This window comes from Cnephaeus nilssonii, assembly GCF_951640355.1.
Source record: "Cnephaeus nilssonii genome assembly, chromosome: 4".
NCBI lineage: Eukaryota > Metazoa > Chordata > Mammalia > Chiroptera > Vespertilionidae > Cnephaeus > Cnephaeus nilssonii.
The window spans coordinates 56,128,743-56,146,741 of NC_137075.1; the positions used below are offsets into that span (position 1 = coordinate 56,128,743).

General features: G+C 39.0%; 1 protein-coding gene across 1 annotated transcript; it reads right to left on the minus strand.

Moving 5' to 3' along the window:
* Positions 1–345: 345 nt before the first annotated feature.
* Positions 346–13,366, minus strand: RSL24D1 (ribosomal L24 domain containing 1). The gene is made up of 6 exons (XM_079767896.1): positions 13,218–13,366; positions 9,589–9,702; positions 7,060–7,132; positions 2,907–2,970; positions 2,115–2,200; positions 346–473 (listed from the first exon to the last, which is right to left on the minus strand). Exons 1-6 carry the CDS (start codon positions 13,296–13,298, stop codon positions 388–390), a joined length of 504 nt encoding a protein of 167 aa, XP_079624022.1. The 5' UTR covers positions 13,299–13,366; the 3' UTR covers positions 346–387.
* Between the last annotated feature and the right edge of the window lie 4,633 nt (positions 13,367–17,999).

Here is a 17,999-nt window from a genome sequence, read left to right on the forward strand (position 1 = left end):
ATATCCCTCCTTCTATAAAGTTAATAAAGGGAAGATTTTTACTGCAAAGAACATTTTATTTTATATATCACTAGCCATGAATGTTTGTCATCAGTTACTACATAAATGCTGCCTGGTGCCATTATCCAAGTGGCACCACCATTTTATGTCCACAATTCACTTTGTATTTATAAAATTTTCATAATTTACATAAGTACATCTATCACTGAAGATTTAACATTGAGATGCAATCTAGCATCCATATTATCAGATGTTTTGCAGGTAGTAATGTAGAAGAGATGTATTTTTAATCACCTTTCCATCTGAGTCACCTTATGTAAAAAATAAATCAATAACTTAGAGTACCTAAGCCTCTAAAGGACATTTCCAATGTGCTCATAGAAACAGTTAAACAGGATTGTCAGAAACAACTTCCATGTCCACATCCTCTTGTAGTTTCTGTACCATTTTGTCTTCCAACTGCTTTCCTTTGCCTTAAAAAAAAAAAGAAAAATTAAAAATTTTATCAACTCAATGTGACCTTACAGAACTCATCAACACTTTATAAAGGATCCTAGATGTTTTAAAATAACATTGGCAATTTCTAAGATATTTAAGAATAGTAAATAAACTTGTACAGATCTTATAATATGCCACACATTAAGAAGGCATTCTACTTACATTTGCTCATTTCACCTTCATAACAACTTACATTTTATTTCATTTTAGTTACTGATTTGAGGGGGGGAGGGGTTTCAGAGAGACAGAGAAGGAAGGAGGAAGAGAGTAGTTTCACTTACGTATGCATTCATTGGTTGATTCTGGTATGTGCCCTGACCAGGGATCTAGCCCACAACCTTGACGTATCAGGACAACACTAAACAACTTAGCAACCCGGCCAGGGCACATTTTAAAGAAGAGAAAAGCTGAGGCACAGAGACAGGTGAACTTGCCCAAGAGCACTCAGTTGGTAAGTCCAGTAAGTCAAAGTGATGGAATTTGAACCCTGGCCCTCATGGATCCATGGTCCCTGCTCTAAACACTGTACTACCAACCTCAGAGGGTTATTTAAAAACTTAGATAACAATGTTTCATTCCTGTTGTTTTTTAGGTGTCAGTTTGTAACATCTATATGTGAAACAAATGCTCCAGATTCTATTTTGTTTTAATAAAATTTGGTACAAACACAACCAAGGTACAACTTTAACACAAATCTACTCAACATGTGCTTACAGAATTTGACCTTTCCTAATAAGCTTTAGGCATGGAATCATTCAGAAATTAAGTCTTCACCTAAATCTCACCAAAGTACTTGGTGACAGCTGAGTAAGCCTAATATGCTAAGTGTCCCACCATTCATTTGACTGTTTGACCAGTTGCTGTGATGCGCACTAACCACCAGGGGGCAGACGCTCCGACAGTAGGTTAGCTTGCTGCTGGGGTTCTGGCTGATCAGGACTGGGCAAGACGGGCCTGACAGGCCCTGGAGCCCTTCAATGGTCCCTGTCCGGCCCTGATCGTGCACCGGTGGGGTCCCAGATTGTGAGAGGGCGCAGGCCAGATGGAGGGACCCCACTGGTGCACGAATCTGTGCACCAGGCCTCTAATAAGTTACATAAACACAAAGAGAAGGTTTTAATACAAAAGTGTAGTTCTCAAAACCTTACATTATCAGAATTGCCTGGAGAACTACTTAAAGAACAGAGGCCCAGAATCAAAGAGCCAGAGCCTCTGTATTTATGCTAAGTTCCCCAAGTAATTCCCATACTGACCAGTCTGAGAACCACTAACATAGAACACTGTCCTTTAATAAAAACAGGTATGAGGCAAAACTGTCTATGAAATTGTTACTCAACTCATTTTGATTAACTTAGAGAGATAACTTACAGAAAAGATTTTATGAAGGAGAAAAAAAAAAACACATGTAAAAAAAATTGACTTAAACTGGGAAATAGACTGAATAACTTATAACTATTTAACCAAGTCATATCACAAATGTTCTGAGATAACATTTACATGAAAAAATACTCAACCTTAAAGAGCTACTTGATACCAAATTACATAGGCCACAAAAATCTAGATTTTTTTCATCTCTCTACTTAAAGCAGAGAATTCCTACACAATGCTTTACTTACATGCAAAAGGTGCCCGGATGAGATGGATGTTTTGCTTAACTTCTTTGATGTCCTGAGCTTTCTGTAGTTCTTTATTTTTCTTCAACCTAGGGTAGCAACATTTAAGGCCAAGATTTCAGTTACTAAAACTTTAGACATTAATCTGTAATTTTTAAAAATAAAATTTACTAATTAAATAAGCCATATAGATGAGGAATGGGAACTCAATTATTTTCTAGTTACAAATTAGCTTAAATAAGATTCTCCTACACTACAAACTTGTTCATTCAGTGTATACCTAGTACCTAATAGGAAATAAAATGAGGACTCAATATATATTTGTGGAGTGAATGAAGGAATGAGATTGAAGGAAGAAATTAAATTTCAGAGATCAATGTCTATTATATACATGTAGTGCAAATCTTCTAAAGCCTCGATCATCTCTCCTCAAATAGAGAACAGTTTCTGTTACCTAATTTTTTAAATCATTCAGTAATTACAAGAGCACAAACTCGTAAGACATTCAACAAAAAACTAACAGACTTGTTCCCAAACATTTTGGCCCCTTCTCTGTAATGCTTTAACTATCTTTTAAAGCTAAAAAGCTGTTGGTGCATGCTTCTTTTCTATGACAGCATGCCATAGAGACAAGGATTAAAGTAAATGTGGCAAAATGCTAATAGAATATGCAAGAGTTATTTATACTATTCTTACCAGTTTTTGTAAATCTAAAGTTATGTGGAAAAAAAACATGCCTCTAAATGTCTACTAGCAATTATTTTTCCAAGAGTTACTCTATACATATAGTCATACCTGTTCATTATAAATTTAGCTTGACGTTTCTGTTTGATCTCTTCAACTCTCTTCATTGCATCAACTACAAAAAAATTAATAAGAGTTAGCAAATTATTCACATTCAAGCAAGAGTTTAACAATAACTTCTTTATTCTTTATTCTGATTTAGAAATTGATTAAATGAAAAACTCATTTTTTTAAAAACCCTACTAAAACAGCTGAGGTACCCTTTGCTGACATCACTGTTAGCTATTTTTTACAAGTATCATTTCTCTAAGTTTTATTTTACAAAAGCTTTTGCTACTAAATTGTCCTTCTATAGTAAAGCAGTCTAATGCTTTTCAAATTTTATTCTAGAGAACTCAGATTAATAGCAACTAATACCATTTTCAGCTTGTCATCTCCATAAATGAAAGACAGCACCTTCCCGGTCATAAAGACCAGTTTTCCTTCAAGTACCGGGGAGATAATCAGCACATTACGAATACTGGTAAAATGAACCAGTCAACCACTAAAATCCAACTGTTTTGGAAAATGTGTACAGAAGCTGAGCCCAACTACGCTCTAGTATCTATATCAGCACTGTCCAATGTAAGATACACCACATATGTAATTTTAAATTTCTAGCAGACACATTAAAAAGAAACAGGTCAACATTAAATTTAATGATATATTTTGTTTCACCCAACATATCTAGAACATTGTCATTTCAACATGCAATCAGTATAAAAAATTATTAGAGACATTTTATGCTTGCTTTCATACTAAGTCTTCAAAAACCACATGTATTTTGTATTTACAGCACATTTCAATGCAGACTAGCCACATTTCAAGTGCTTAGCAGACCCAGTGGCTAGTAGCTACCATACTGGACAACATACTCCCAATCTAGCTTCTTAAAGTATCGTCTGTAGAGAGAAGTATAGCAAGCTATTCACAGTCTTAAAGTATCCCCCCACAATAGAGTTATTAGTTACAAAGGGCAAAACACAAACTTTACAGTGTGGGAATCTGGAAGACACCCCTTTAGCCAAAGATCAAAGTTAGCATTGCTAGTAATAGGACTAATGAACAGCAGGTGTCTCCTGATAGAACAATGACAAGAACTTCCCGTTACTTTAAACCAAATACCTGGCCTATATTCTTCAAAACGGTCAATTTCGTGAAATATGAAAATAAACTCAGGAACTGTTCCAAACTGAATGAGACTAAAACAGACAGGACATGTACTATTCTAGCAACTTTTGCAATAAAAGATATTGGGACAATTAGAAAAATCTAAACAGGTCTAAGATTAAATGATACTACTCTATCAATGTTAATTTCTTGATTCTAATAATTAGACTGTGGCTTTATGAGAGAATGTTCTATTTTTCGGAAATACTTATCAAGCTATTTAGGGACAGAGGAGCGTATGTATGCAACTTAAAAGTTCAGAAAAAAAAGTATAGAAGGAAGGAAAGGGAGAGAGAGAGAGAAGAAAAGAAAAGGTAAATTTAACATTCAGGGAATCTGGATAAAGGTATCAGAGGATTCTACTACTGCTACCTCTGTTTAGTCTGAAATTATGTCAAACAAAAACTTTTATTCCAGCAACATTGGCATCACCTGGGAGTTTGTTAGAAATGTAAAATCTTAGGTCCCACCCAAACTGTATCAGAATGTGCATTTTAATAAGATCCCCATGGTGCCTCTGGCATTAAGATGATGTTTATATGAATAACTCTAAGACAATGTCAACTCTAAATCTGCACATGCTGTGGCTTAGAATAATACAAGATGCGGCAAAAAATAGGTTTATAGTTGTTTGTATGGAAAATAATACAATAATAAATAATAAAAGAATGAACTGTGTTTCACGTACTCACAACTGTAAACCTACTTTTGCCCTACTCTGTATGCTTGTGCTTGATATGTAATGTTTTTCCTTCTTTCTTTGCCTTTCACAGCAAAAAATGATACAGGCAAGTTCTACTATTCAGAAGCATTTTCATACTTTGAAGTTACTCAGAAGGGAAATAATACAAGTGGCAGATAAATCATTTCCAAGAATAAGATACTGCATTTCTGGATATTCCAGAAGACCAAAAACTTTTAAACATGAGCATCTAATAAGTATTAAAAATTGATCTGAAATACAGAGACATGGATAAAATACAAATTATTCTTCCTACTATTACTGCTTTCAAAGTTCTCCTACTGCTGTTTCTGTAGATATCCGCTTCTTAACAAAGATTGCTCATTCCACATCTTCACACAATTTAATAATATAAGCAATAAATGTAAAACTGTCAATTGCCTAGTTTACAGACAAGATGATATTGAAATAGGGAGTGTGGGGAATAAAGAAATCTTTTATAAGTTTTTTTTCTGGAACACTACTAACAGCTATTATTGTGTAAGCCAGCAGGAAATAGTTTTAGGTTCCAAAAGATTCATACAGTCTAACCAGGAGTTCTTTGGAAAGTCTATTTTTAAGATCCCAATACAAAAGGACATCAGAATCTGTGTAGGAAAAAAATACTCAATAGAGCACCGCTTCTTACAGAACTTGCAGAAGTATAAACGAGTGGGGCAAGGGAATGAGACTGTGATTACAGGGGAACCAATTGCCACCTAACAGAAGCACTGAAATAGGAGAACTCAGTAAAATGCACCGAGGGGGCAGGGACTGTGTGCACCCTGTTCATCTTCACATGCTCGCATCAGCGCTAACTGTTCAAGTATATGAGTCTCAGAGCACATTATTTATAGCGATCAATGTAAATAACACAAAACCAGCATGGAGGGTCATAGTAACTGAATATCCACATACAACTAAAATAAGATATGCATCTCAGTTTCAACATCAAACTGAATAACCACTAAGTAACAGTAGTTATAAAATACGTCAGGGTGATATGCAGCTACTATCATCAAGGAGTAACAAAAGAGAAAACAAAGGCCAAAATGAAATATAGCTCCAGGGGTCCAGAAATGCTTTATGATCCTCCAATAATGTCCTTGACAGGACTGCCTTTTGGAATCAATTTAAGAATCCTATGAAAAATGTGTAACTATGTGAGGTGACGGATGTTAACTAGACTTACTGTGATCATTTCTCCACATATACAAATATCAAATCATTATGTTGTACAGCTGAAACCAATGTAGTGTTATATGGCAATTATATCAAATAAAAAAGAATTCTATGAAGTTATTGATCTCTTTAGAAATCTGAGTTTGAAACAGTGTTATTTCTAAGCCAAATAAACCAAATAAAATCAACTGCTTTCCAGAAAAATTCTTCCTCCAATTACAAAATTTTTAAAAGACTTTTTAAAAATTTTTTAAAAGGAAGAAAAAAGAAGATACCAAGAAGCAGAATTAGTGCTATGTGCAACAGGCAATTCTAAAACTGGACTCTGATTCCTCCACACAGTTCAGGAAGGTAAAGCTTTAGAGGGTGACAAATACCACCACAAATGCCCACATTTCAATTCCTCTCCTGAATTCTTGTGACTGACTGGTTGAGAAAAAGGTGTTGAAAGGGATGCCCTGTCTGTGATCCATTACAAACTAAAAAAGTTTAGAGAATGCTAAGCTTTAGGGACTACTAGTTAACAAACTACATCACCCTCAACACAAGACAAGAAATGGCTAAAGACATCAAGACAGGAAGAAAAGGCAGGGGCAGGGTCCATAAACACACACAAACAGTGGAATCTACAGCTATCTTAACTCAATTTTACTACATGTGTGCTTTCTGTCATCTCTGCCTACTTAAAAAAAAAAAAAAAAAACTACAAGAACAAGATATTGCTTTTAATTTCAGTAACCTATAGCTTCATTTTTACCTAAGACTTTCTGATAGAAAATTTATAATTATCACCGTGAGTGCTGAACTTTTTAATTTTACCAAATCACTCAATTTTACATAATACACTATATCTCTAAATCAAATCATCTCAACTTGTAAAGTGTGCTAGGTTTTGTGTATATTTTAACTATACCACACTCACCCAACAAAATATTCTTTTTTTTTCTTCGGATTTCTGGATGTTTTGTGTGTGAGCACTTCAAATATTATCAAATTTAATAATTACATTATTTTTATAATGGACACATCAGCCACTTGGGGAAAGGATTTTGAGTAGCTTATGAAAATTCCTGGCATTCCCTTGCGACTTACTCGTTTTATTCCACAGCTCTCGCTGGTATTTGACAGGTTCATTTCTGCGTTTTTCAAATTCAAATGAATTATCCTGTAAAAGGGGGACAGATTTGGTTTTTACAGAGGTACGAAGGAAACATTTCTTAAAATTTATTCTCCTTTTCACAAGCATTCAGAATTATTAAATTATGGACACACATTAAGATTCCCCCGAGGGTGATCCCAACAATACGAGTTTTTAAACCTCTTCTCCTTTACCCACGATGTACAAGACAGCCCTACTGAAAACATTTCTCTATATCCAAGTGATTCTCAAAGGGAGGGAAGGGAAGAGCTCAAACTTGATTCCTCAGGAGAGGCATTTAGCACTCATGGGATCAAACAAATTGAAAAAGCTTCCCTAACTTCCCATTCCTAGATGAGATCACAGTCAGAAAACTTTGTATTAGGCTGAACCATATGAAATTACCATTATTCATAGATCAAAAGAATCAAACATTGAGAATTTCATGTGGTTCAACCTAAATACCCATCATGCTTATACATTTGAAGACCTATACTCCTTTGTGCTAAAGCATAAAGCCATGAAACTACACATCTTCAAGGGAATATAATGCTACTCCACACGACATAAGCTTTGCCCTGAAATTCTTCAGGTCCCTTCTTAATGTAGTTGGTATTTTGACAGTTAATAATCCTATTTATCTTAAAACATGCAAAACAATTTTGGAAAAACTACAGGTATTTATTGGTTTCCAAATCTACCTAACAGGAATATGGAACAGCACTAACTCTGTGTCTGGCTAGTTCATTTATAATACACATGACTCTATTTATATCACAACAACATCAACAATGACAAGGTCACCAGCAAGTGACTGGGACTGGTATCCTTTCTTCATTCATATAGTTGCCACCTACAATTGAAGTGCTTGTTTCTTCTTGCCCATACTGAAAATTACTTTTCTAAAGGTAACTATAATTTGGCCTTGCATCTTGTCAAAAACTACTCATTACATTCATTGAAAACTTCTGGTTTTGTTAAGGAAGCCAGCAAAGGGCTTCATGGCAATTCTTAGATACTGCCCTTAAGGAGTAGGGGGGTGGGAAAATAGCCGTGGGTTTGGGGGAAGAGGAAGTCATGGAGGGAGGGGACAGTTTAGATCTTCCTCCCTCGAGGGTAGCCTGTGCAGCAGTGTTCAGCTCCTCCCTTTGAAGGGGCTGAATGTGGACAAGCTTCCCCGGATCCTTAGACCAATTCAGGAACAGCAGCAATACGACGACAGGGACTCACACACGAAATTTCCTCCTCACAGCAATACTACGAACTAACTTCTCCGCTCTCAGACACAGAGTCCTGCTAAGGAAATCTACACTGAGTTGGCCAGATTATTATGACCACCTGACGTTTGTAGTCGTACACTGCATTGTATGGGATATGGAAGCCGAAGGCCTGTTCGAACACCTTTGCTGTCTGCAGTTACCAAGATAAAACGTCTCCAATTCGCACATGAACACAAGGATTGGACAGTCCAGCACTGGAAAAAAGTCATGTAGCCTGATGAATCACGTTTCCAGTTGCATCATGCAGATGGCAGAGTGAGAATTTTGCAGAAACAGCATGAAAGCATGCACCCCACATGCATGAGTACAACCCTTTAAGCTGGTGGGGGCAGTGTTATGGTTTGGGGCATGTTTTCCTGGCATGATTTTGGCCCTTTAATTCGTGTGGAACAACGCCTGAATAGCACAACATACCTAAGTATCATTGCTGATCAAGTTAATCCTATTATGTTGATGGCGTATCCCAATGGAGATGGCTTCTTCCAACAAGATAATGCACCATGCCACGGTGCTCATATTGTGGAGGAGTGGTTTCAAGAACATGAGGGAGACTTTACCTTGCTTAGGTGGCCCCCACAATCACCAGATCTCAATCCAATTGAACATTTGTGGGACGAAGTTAAAAGAGCCATCAGGCAGCTGGTTCCACAACCATCAAATCTCACAGAACTGGACAGTGCTATTCATCAGGCATGGTGTCAGATTCCTTGCATCACCTTTCAACATCTCGTGGAGTCAATGCCAAGAAGAATCGCCGCAGTATTGAATGCAAAAGGTGGCCCAACGAAGTATTGATGGGATGGTCATAATAATCTGGCCACTCAGTGTATATACTGATAAGTGAGTCTATTACAAATCTCATCTGAGTCCTCACTGCTGTTCAAGAATCCTTTAATTAATTTTTAACTTCCTCTCAAAATCCCTAAGCAGCAATTTCCAACTTTACCCTTTTCTTTGCAAGAGCTAAAAATAGTTTTTTGAGAATAAGAAAAATCACTTCTACAAACTGGATTACAATTTTTTTTTCCTTTTCAGAATTCTACAGATTTATGGATTTTAGGATCATGTAAGAATTCTTACTATACCCAAATACAAAAAAGTCATTCATCAATCATGTTGTAAGAAGCTTTGTTATAGTTAATTAAATCACATAACCCCTCCCCCCCTGCAAAAAAATTTTTAAACTGTAAAAACTATACTCACCACTGTGAGCTCTTTACCAGCTGCTTTACGGAAAGCTTTAGTCCACCTGACCTTTCGAGGATTGCGCTTCTTTTTAAAGTTTTTATGACACTTGGATTTACAAAACCTGAACACCTACAAGAAAAGTTAAAATAGTGAGAAGTCAATATTAAAGTTTTTTCTATCATAGGGTATTACCCCTCCCAGACAAAATATACTGTAAAGTCTGAGAAATGACAATGTTTCTCACTCGCAATTGCTTCTACTTACCATACTATTAAGAAATATATGGACATAGCAGGTTAAATGGAAATTGAACTATTTTTTTACTATCAAGCATCATCATAAATAAAAGCTGAGGGCCCTGAAAATATGGTTAAAAACTACCATTTTTATAAAATAACAGTAAAAACCTTATAATGATCTTGAATCAGAAATAGTTTTAAGGAAAGTCATTTATTTAAATCACTTCCCATTTCACAATAATTCTCAAAATTCACTTTCTATATACCTCAGCCGGGGTAAAAGTTTCAAGCCACCATCCTGAAATCTCCTTTGGTCCTTTCCATCCTTACACAAAATAATTTCAAAAAGCAACTAAAACTGGCTATAGATTTGTTTTCTAAAATCTACTTGGAAGAATCTTCATTTCTACTTTAATTCTCCACCTTAGTAATGCTTACAATTTAAGGATGCCTCAATGTGCTCCTAAAATGGATTATTGGGACTCATTGTGTAAGTCTAAAATGCATTATTTTGTTACTTTGTAATGTCTTAAAACACATTACAATTTGTGTGTTACCAAAAGAAATAGGAAAAGGTAATTTTTTTTAGTTAAATTATCACACCTGAGAAGATGCGACCCAGTTTTAAAAATAAATCAAAATGAGGTATAAACATTTCAAACTTAAATAAGGCAAAATACTTGAATATGTCACAAGCCAAAATACTTTTCATTTTATGTATACTTTCATCTATGGGGAACTTCAAGCAGGTCATTATACACACTAGGACATACTTTTCTTAGAAATGGTCAATACTAGGTTAATCTAATCTAGGCTCCTCCTGGAGAGCCCTCTTTGGAGAGACATGAGTGAAAGTTTGTCTACATTCTTGAATTAATTTCAAAGTAATAAGAAAATATGAGAACTACTATAGTCTCCTGGAGTGACTCACTATGAAATCACTATCAGTAAAATTTCTTTGAGCATTTCCAGCCCAAAGTATTATAACCTTTTTAAGTAAAAGCCTCCTGTGTTTAATACTTACTAGATAACTCCTAGACATATTCCCATTTCTGAGATCTATCTAATGAGGGATTTGAACTTGTCCTGGGTCTCCTCAATTCCAGAAAGAGCCCATGGGAAGTTATAGGAAAGTCTATTTGAACTCCAAACCTATAGACATTATCTGACAAGCACAATGAAACATCTGAAGAGGGGATGGGGATTCAATCAGCAAATAAGGTGCATCTACTATGTGCCTGATGTTATACTAGGTATAGGGATACAAGAATAACTAAAACATAAATCCCTACCTTGAGAACTTAGGCTAGCAAGATAAGTATGATAAAGTCTCACTTTGCAAATAAGAGAGATCGAGATCAGACTAGGATATAAAAAATGGGATAAAGCTATATACAATAATCATGTATAAAGTAATATGGGAAAACACAATAAGGTGATTAAATCTCACCTGACAGGGTAATCCTGTTTGGTGGATAGATTTTGTGTGAGACAAAGCTCCGAAGGCTCAAGTCTCCCTTTTAATTTTGTCCTCTAGCATCATCCTATCTTCAACGTGCAAACAAATGATCCATCTAATCACACCTCAGTCCTTTGACCCTTTCTTATTCCACCAATTCAACATTTATTAAGCACTCAGTAGGGTGTATGTATTTTTCCTGTTTAAAACTATGTGAAAATATGGAGCATTATCACTAATTCTACCTAAGAAGTGTAAGATGGGCCTCAAAAGCTAAGAGCATAAAGGCAGAAAGACTAGTTAGGGGGCTAGAAAAATGACAGGTGCCAAACCTGGAACCAGGGCAAGAGAAAGCAAAGACCACTCACTATCCTTTGCAAAGGCAGAATGAATAGCACTCTTAACAACTAGATACAAAAGGTGAAAGATCCAAAGATGACTCTTACTTCTAGCAAAGCTGTCTAGCAGATGAGAGATATTAATTCAGAGAGCAAAATGATCTGAGGAGTAAGGAACGCTCCTTCAGTGGGCTCACTGTGAGGTACAAACAGGATTACCCAGTCAGGTGGAAAATTCAGAACTGGAGCTAAGGAGATACAGATTTGGGATTCATCAACACAGATAAAAGGAGACACAGGCATGCCTCATTTTATTGCACTTCACTATATGGCACTTCACAGGTGTTGCGCTTTTTTACCAAAAGATTGTGACTCACTTCATCGTGGTGGTCTGGAACCGAATCTACAACATCTCCAAGATGTGCCTGTACTTTTCCTTCATTCGTGCTTCAGGGTCTCCACTACTTCTAATTTCTCCAATCGATTTGTTCTGATCCACTGGTCTTCCCTATCCTTCCCTACGACTACCTACCTCACCGATCTGAACTTCCCAGGTGTCAGATCAACATCCAGCTCTAGATAGCTGCTCCCACATCTGTGGTTCTAATGCCAACACCCAGCTGACAAGCACTGCTGGTCAAAAACCATAAAATCATGACGACCAGATCATCTACAAGGCCACACTGCCCACTGTGAATTTGACTCCAACCTGGCAATGATTCTTTTTTTTTTTTTTATCATCTTCTTATTGCTCTTTCAAGTACCCAAACATAGATTTGGTCTCTCACTTTCAGGAAGAACCCTTGCTCCTGATTTAATGAGCTCAGTATCTTCCGTCTATAATAGAGAGATAACGCAGTGAAGTAGGAACTGTAATTCCTTAACATGTCAAAATCACCTCCCAATTCATGCATCGTTCACAAAGTCTTTCACAACCAACCCTTACGGTGTATCGGTATGTGTGTTACCTTATGTTTACAGGTTAATCTTTTTGCAAATACTCCTACATTTGTATTTATAGCCCTACCCCAAGCCTCTATTACCACCCACGATGCTTCGTCCTGAGCCTCTGCTCAAACTGCTCACTTTCCTTCCACCTAGAATGCCCTCGCCACACTTGCTCATGCACAATTCAAGATCCAGGGTAAATGATATCATCTTTCCGGGCCCTCTCATATATACGACCCCCCCACACACACACTCACTCACACACACACACTCACCTCCAATAACTGCATAATACCTAAGTCTACTAAGCCTAAATGAATGAAACATTTCCATCAACCTCTACACACTCTGGACAGTCCCAAAGCTTCTTCACCTCTATGCTGCGGCCATTAGCAACGACGCCTGACTGGCCACACGTCCAACAAAGCTTACTGAGCTGTAGAGCGGCCACCCCGCCCCGCTCTTCCGGAACCTCGCAGCAGCCAACCTCGCCCAAGGGTGGCCTGGCGACCAGCTCCGTTCCGGACGCCCGCAGGCGAAACTCCGCAGGCGGGAGGTCGAGGCCGGAGCTGATGCAAAGCCCCCCTCTCTCGGGGGAAAGCGGACACCCCGGCCGAACGCCGCGGGCGCAGCGGTGCGCTGCGGCCCTGGCCACCTCACCTTGCAGTCGTTGCGGACGAACATCATGCCGTGGCCCGGGTATATGGGCCCGGAACAGAAGTAACACTTTTCTATACGCATGTCGAACGCGCGTGGGGACCCGCCACCCAAACGCCGAGCGTGAAAGGAAGTGACGTAGCTCCGTCACCGGAAGTGGTTCTTCTCCCAAGTTCCCGACCCGGAAGAGGCGAACGTCCGGCTGCTGGGGCCTGGGGAGAGCGATCCGGACCTGACGGCGCCCCCGCGTGGCCGCGCCGGCGAAAACACTGCCGGGGGCGCAGGCGCAGAGCTGCAGCGTCAGCCTCGCCGCCGTCGGTGGGAAAAGCGACACCTGGCTGTGTGCGGTGTACCGAGCGCGCTTTCTCACAGCGCCTGGTTTTCTTCTCTACCGTACGCTGTCCCCGGTTTGCGCTTTGCCTCATGGGTCTTTCCCCGCCTTGGGTTGTCCCTGCAAATTCATTTCTCCATTCCCTTCCCCAGGCCCGCCCCAGATTCCCGCCCCAAACCCTCCTGCCTGGCGCCCGCGGCCAGAACCTCCGCTCCTTGGGACGCTGCGACGGCGCAGCTGGGGCTCTGAGGCTCGGTGGGTTTTACCAGCAATTTTTAAAAGACTTATAGTGCTGTTCTCCATCTTTGCTTCGGCCCCTTTTTAAACGGTATACATATGTGGCAGGAAAAGCCCCAAACCCAAACATTTTCACGGAAAGCTAAGGTGGTTTCCCCAGAGCTCAGTACTCCTCCCCAGGGACAATCAGATCCTTTTGTCACCGGCCAGAGATTTTCTGCGCATAGCCAAACATATATATATATATATATATATATATATATATATATATATATATATATATATATATATATAGTGTGTGTGTGTGTGTGTGTGTGTGTGTGTGTCCACTCTCCCTCCTTTATTATAACATTGATAAGCATCCTAGGCACCCTTTTCTGCGTTATCTGTCCCCTCAATGCAAAATGAGCTCCATGAGGGCAGGGGTTTTTGTCGTTTTGTTTACAGCTCTATCCCCAGAACCTAGAATAGTTCCTGGCTCACGAATAAGCACTTAATACACTTTTTAAAAAGCCAATGAACATGTAACATTCTTTTTCATGGTTACGTATATGGTTACGTTATGTAATTGTATGAAGGTATTTTAATTGATTGCCTATGGATTAACATGTTTCCTTAATTTTTACATGATAGCCGTCTACACTGCTATACCTTTAAAAAAGGGGGATTAATCTATATAGAACTGCTGGGTCGGAGGATATGTACAGTTTTAAAATTTGGTGTATAATACTAAATGCCTTCCAAACGTTTTAACAACCAATAAGATGCCTCTTTCACCACCTCTTTATCCAAGGTGATTTTGCCAGTCTAAAGTCAAATTTTTCTATTATTTTTAAATATATATTTTTATTGATTTCAGAGAGGAAGGGAGAGGGAGAGAGAGATAGAAACATCAATGATGAGAGAGAATCATTGATTGGCTGCCTCCTGCACACCTACTGCAGATGGAGCCCCTCAGGCAGATACTCTATCCACTGAGCAAACCAGCCAGGGCCGAATTTTTCTATTATTATTTTAACTAGCATTTAATTATGAATGAAGTTAGAATCTTCCCAAATGTTTGAAATTCACTTTTTTCTGTATTGCCTGTTTATACCCTTCAGTTTTCTTCTGCGTTATTTTTAATAGTACTTTACATATTAAGATTAGCCCTCTACTGGCATTTAGAAATTATTTCCTAATTTATCAAGCATTTCCCTCTTCAAGATTGTTTTTCATAACTTTTCTCCATTATTTAAATAGTATCATTTTCACATTTGAATTTGCAACTACTCTGGAATTTGCTTAAGTGTAAATAATGACATAGGATTCCAGTTTGGCTCCCCCAACTAATTCAAAATGTCACTTCTCTTTGGGTCTACCTTTGGACTCTCTGCTTTGTTTGATATATTTATCTATTTATGTGCCTGTAACAAAGTGTTTATTGTAATTTTTTAAAAATATGTTTGTATTGATTTCAGAGAGAAAGGGAGAGGGAGAGAGAAAAACATTGATGAGAATCATTGATCAGCTACCTCCTGCACATCCCACACTGGGGGTCGAGCCCACAACCTGAGCATGTTCCCTGAACGGGAATTGAACCGTGACCTCCTCGTTCATAGGTAGATTCTCAATCACTGAGCCACGCCAGCTGGGCTGTAGTTTTTGTTTTGTTTTGTTTTGTTTTTTAATAACTGGGTTTACCTGCAGTCCTCCTCTCCCTTCCTTCCTTTGCCTTCTTATTCGTTGTTTCTCTGGCTGTTCTTCACAGTTTTTTGTGGTGTTGTTTTTGTTTTGTTTCTTTTCATTTAAACTCTAGCATCAGCCCTAGCCAGTTTGGCTCAGTAGATAAGAGTGTTGGCCTGGACTGAAGGGTCCCAGGTTCTATTCTGGTAAAGAGCACATTCCCAGTTTGCATGCTCGATCCCCAGTATGGGGCGTGCAGGAGGCAGCCGATCAATGGTTCTCTCATTATTGATGTTTCTATCTCTCTCTTCCTCTCCCTTCCTCTCTGAAATCAATAGAAATATATTTAAAAAATAAAATAAACTCTAGCATCAGTTTGGTTATAATCTACAAATGCATATAATTTTTCCTTTTATCTGGTACTTATATTTATTTTTCTTGTCTAATCATTTAATTAGTAATTCTTACCAGAAATTTTAGTAATAAACATTTGCCCAACACTTCATTGTCAACCAAGAGACTGAAAATTATTTTACCCTTGTTTAACCTTGTCCTTCTCTTATCCCCCTCAACAATAGAGAGGAGCCTCACCAGTCTTCCCAAACCCTTTACACAGATCCTCTCTGTTTTATCCTGCTACTTGAACAAGAAATGTCCTGCCCTTCACTTCTAAATGACCACCCAGCTTTACCCTCTTATCTTCAATGTCAGAATCCACCTATGCTTTAATCCCATACTCAGTGCTTCATTTTAGGTTGAATGGGTGAGTAAGCAGTCTTAGAAATTATTTTTTCTTCTCAATTATAATAGAACTAGAGGCCCAGTGCACAAAATTCGTGCATGGGGGGAGGTACCTCAGCCTGGCTTGCACCCTTGCCAATCCGGGACCCCTCAGGGGATGTTAACTGCTGGTTTAGGCCCGATCATGCGGCAATCAGACCTCTCACAATCTGGTACCACTGGCTCCTAAGTGCTCACCTGCCAGCCTGCCTGATGCCCCTAACTACTCCCCTGCCAGCCTGATCACCCTAACTGCTCTCCCATGCCAACCTGATCGCTCTAACTGCTCTCCCCTGCCAGACTAATCACCCTAATTGCTCTCCCCTGCAGGCCTGATCCACTAACTGCCTAACTGCTCTCCCCTGCCAGACTGATCCCCCTAACTGCTCTCCCCTACAGGCCTGATCCACTAACTGCCTAACTGCTCTCCCCTGCCAGCCTGATCCCCCTAATTGCTGTCCCCTGCCAGCCTGATCCCCCTAACTGCTTTCCCCTGCCAGCCTGATCCCCATAACTGCTCTCCCCTGCCAACCTGATCCCCCTAACTGCTCTCGCCTGCCAGCCTGATCACCCCTAACTGCCTCTGCCTCAGCCCCGCCACTGTGGCTTTGTCCAGAAGGACGTCCAGAAGACATCCAGTCTAATTATCATATTACCCTTTTATTAGTATAGATATAAGAGAAAGGGGAGAAGAGCATGTGTTCCACATCCAACAAATTGAATTGAAATCTTGGAAATACTATTTCTTTTATGTATCCTGCTTGAGAATTATGATTCCTGAAACTGAAGGTGTGTGTCTCATTATTCCTGAAAAATTTCCCAGCTATTTCCTTTTCAAATATTGCCTCTTCCTTTATTTTCTCTAATTTCTACTTCTAGAATTCCTGTTAGACATAAGTTGGAGCGTTTACCTTTCCCCTATATCTCTCAGTCTCTTTCACACTAACTCTTCATCTCTCTACTAATTTGTGTAATTTCCACTGACCCAGCTTCTGGGTCACCAATTTTTGCTTCAACTCTGTCACACTTACCATTTAACTTCTGACTATTAAGGTTTGAATATCAGTGGCTATATTTTTCATTGGTGAAATCACTTATTTTAATTCAAACCAGTCTTGTATCTTTAATAATGTCTTCTTCTTTTCTCAGATGTTTCAATTTCTTTTATGTTTATAACTAGAAGTCCAGTGCATGAATTCGTGCATGGTGGGGTCCCTCAGCCTGGCCAGTGATCGAGGCCTATCAGGGGGGCCAGCTGGTGGGAGGGGCCGTGGGCGGTTGGAGGGGGCTGATCTTGGGGCCTGGATTAGGCTGGTTGGCCACTGCAGTGCATGTCATAGTGACCAGTCGTTCCACCATTCTATTTGCTGGGCTTTTATATATATAGATTCTCTTAACATTTTTATTTTATGGTCTCCATCTGATAAGTATATTACTTGAAGTTCTTAATGACCAAATACTGCTGGTTTTGGTTTACTGAGGCTAAGGGTTGGGGAAGTAATGAGTTGTCACTTTAAACTATGAGTCCATGCTTAGTAGGGTGTTTTCTATAAGAATTGTGTAAGGCCTGGCCGGCGTGGCTCAGTGGTTGAACATTAATCTATGAACTAGGAGGTCACGGTTCCTGGTCAGGGCATAAGCCTGGGTTGTGGGCCTGTCCCCAGTGTGCAGGAGGCAGCCGATCAGTGATTCCCTCTCATCATTGATGTTTCTATCTCTCTCTCCTCTCCCTTCTTCTCTGAAATCAATAAAAAAATATATATTTTTTAAAA